A 2,133-nucleotide genomic window follows, 5' to 3' on the forward strand; every position below is an offset into this window, starting at 1 on the left:
CTGTGTGATCCAGAAATATCACCTGAGTAGCCGAGTAGCAACCATGCTGGTTGTGATGTTGCTGTTATAGAACAGTTTCTTGAGACTCAGAAGTTTGGCGAGTCCCAACATTGAGAGAACAATTTGAAAAGCTAAGCTGAGCTGCATGAAGTCAGTCGTCTGCAACGCAGTTGTGATGTCTTCAACGCTTCCGACATCGGGCTGACCAGGTTGCAGACAGACGCCGGTCCAGGGACGGGCTGAGACGAGGACGTGGACGGTGCCGTCAGGACGGAGTCTGGGACCCAGGAGGGACGAGACTACACGGAGCAGCAGACAGCTGAGCAGGGTGACCACAACACATCGCCAGGCCACTGGACGATTGACAGGGAGAGCAAAAGTCTTATCGTAGGGGGTAAGTGAGCTTCTCTTGGTCAATTTCACGGCAAGGCAGAGGGGGTAAACAGTACTACAATAATAACTGTTATATCTTAAGTTAAGTGTTGTGACAGGTTGTTGGTTAAGACTGTATTAACATGGAGGGGGAAAGCAACTTAAGTCAGTTAAGAATGCAAGAGTTGAGGCAAAGTTGAAGAGTTGGGGCTGCCACATGAAGGACTGAATAGAAATCAGTTGGTTCAGAGCATAGAAGAGGCAAATAAAGGGCAAGTTTCATCTCAGCCAGAGGCGACTGTTGTTAGCACAGATGGGGATGAGGCCCAAAATGCTGCTGCACGCAAAGAGTCTTTAGAAGAAACGCGCATGCGCTTTGAATTAGAAAAGTTGAGAATGCAAGTGCGGCTAGCAGAGCTAGAAAAAGAAAAGCGTGAAAACATGCCTGGCGCAGCACCTGGAAATGCAAGCGTGGTGGAGGGAGGTATTAGGCGGCAACTTCCCTTTTACAAAGAAGGGGAGGATGTAGATGTATTCCTGCGTACTTTTGAAAAGATGGCCCATTTGAATAACTGGCCTAGGGATGTATGGGCACTACAACTGGCCCCACTGTTGTCAGGAAAGGCCAGAGAAGCATATGCCAGACTGTCATTAGAGAGTAGTAGGGACTACGACGCGGTGAAAGCAGCCATACTGCGTAGATATGACCTGACCCCAGATGCGTACCGGGTCAAGTTTAGAGAGTTGAGAGTTGACAAAGAAGAGACGTACACAGAATTCTCTGTGAAGCTCTCCGACCTGTTAGGGCGTTGGCTAGAGGGGGCGGGAGCAGACACAGATGTTGACAAATTGAAGGAGCAAATCCTTATGGAGCAAATGTTGAAGCAAGTCCCCTATGACTTAAGAGTATGGCTCCGGGATCATGAGCCGCCAACACTTCAGGCCATGGCGAGGCTCGCAGACCAATATGTGCAGAGTAGAAAAGGAATGGGAAAGCCTCAGGGATACACAGGAGGTAGACAGGACCTCAGATCATTCCCTAAATCTGGAGGAAAGCCCAGTTTTGGGAGCGGGAAAGGGGAAAACATACCCCAGAAACTGGTACACAACCAAGAACAGAAAGGCGGTCGGGGGAAGATACAGTGCTATAAGTGTGGCAAACTAGGGCACATAGCAGTAAACTGTCAGAGCGCTCAAAAATCTACCCCAAAGGAGGAAAGGGATGCAAAACAAGACCCTGCATACTTCTGTAGATCTAGACCCCACAAATTCTTAGAGGCATACACTAGCCAGGCTATGCTAGGAGGAAGAAAGGTGAGCCTATTGCGTGATTCAGGCTGCACCCATTCCCTTGCTAGAGTAGACGTAGTAGACCCTGACCTCATTATCCCAGGAGAGACAATCCATGTTAAGAGCTGTTAAGGGTTTATTCGTTAAGAAAGAGCTCCCAGTGGCCAGAGTACATTTGAGGAGTGATGCCTATGGTATTCAGAAGTGGATTCGTGTGGGAGTGGTCGATGATATTGAAGTAGACATGATACTGGGCAATGAACTTGTCCATGAAGAAGACCCTGAGTTGAAAATGCCCGTAGTGAGTGGAAAGGAAGAGGGCCTGGTAGTGACACGGAGCCAGGCTCGCGTTGAGAAAGAAAAGGTAGAAAACGAGAGAACAGAGAGGGAGAACTCCCAAGTTCGTGTGAGAGAAAGTCTGAGAGACTTATTCAGCATGAATGAGGGAAATGATGAAGTAGTTGATGCTGA

The 2,133-nt window shown here is 48.6% G+C and overlaps 1 protein-coding gene across 1 annotated transcript; it reads left to right on the plus strand.

Moving 5' to 3' along the window:
* Nucleotides 1-768: 768 nt before the first annotated feature.
* Nucleotides 769-1,794, plus strand: LOC139734355 (uncharacterized). Its single transcript, XM_071645147.1, has one exon. The coding sequence runs from the start codon at nt 769-771 to the stop codon at nt 1,792-1,794; it is 1,026 nt and encodes a 341-aa protein (XP_071501248.1).
* Nucleotides 1,795-2,133: the final 339 nt, after the last annotated feature.

Source organism: Diadema antillarum, unplaced genomic scaffold, assembly GCF_040938485.1.
Source record: "Diadema antillarum isolate AM-2024a unplaced genomic scaffold, OU_Dant_1.0 seq00000523_RagTag, whole genome shotgun sequence".
Classification (NCBI taxonomy): Eukaryota; Metazoa; Echinodermata; class Echinoidea; order Diadematoida; family Diadematidae; genus Diadema; species Diadema antillarum.

Coding starts and splice junctions, on each gene's coding strand:
- LOC139734355 (XM_071645147.1), top strand. CDS start 769: ATGCAAGTGCGGCTAGCAGAGCTAGAAAAAGAAAAGCGTGAAAACATG.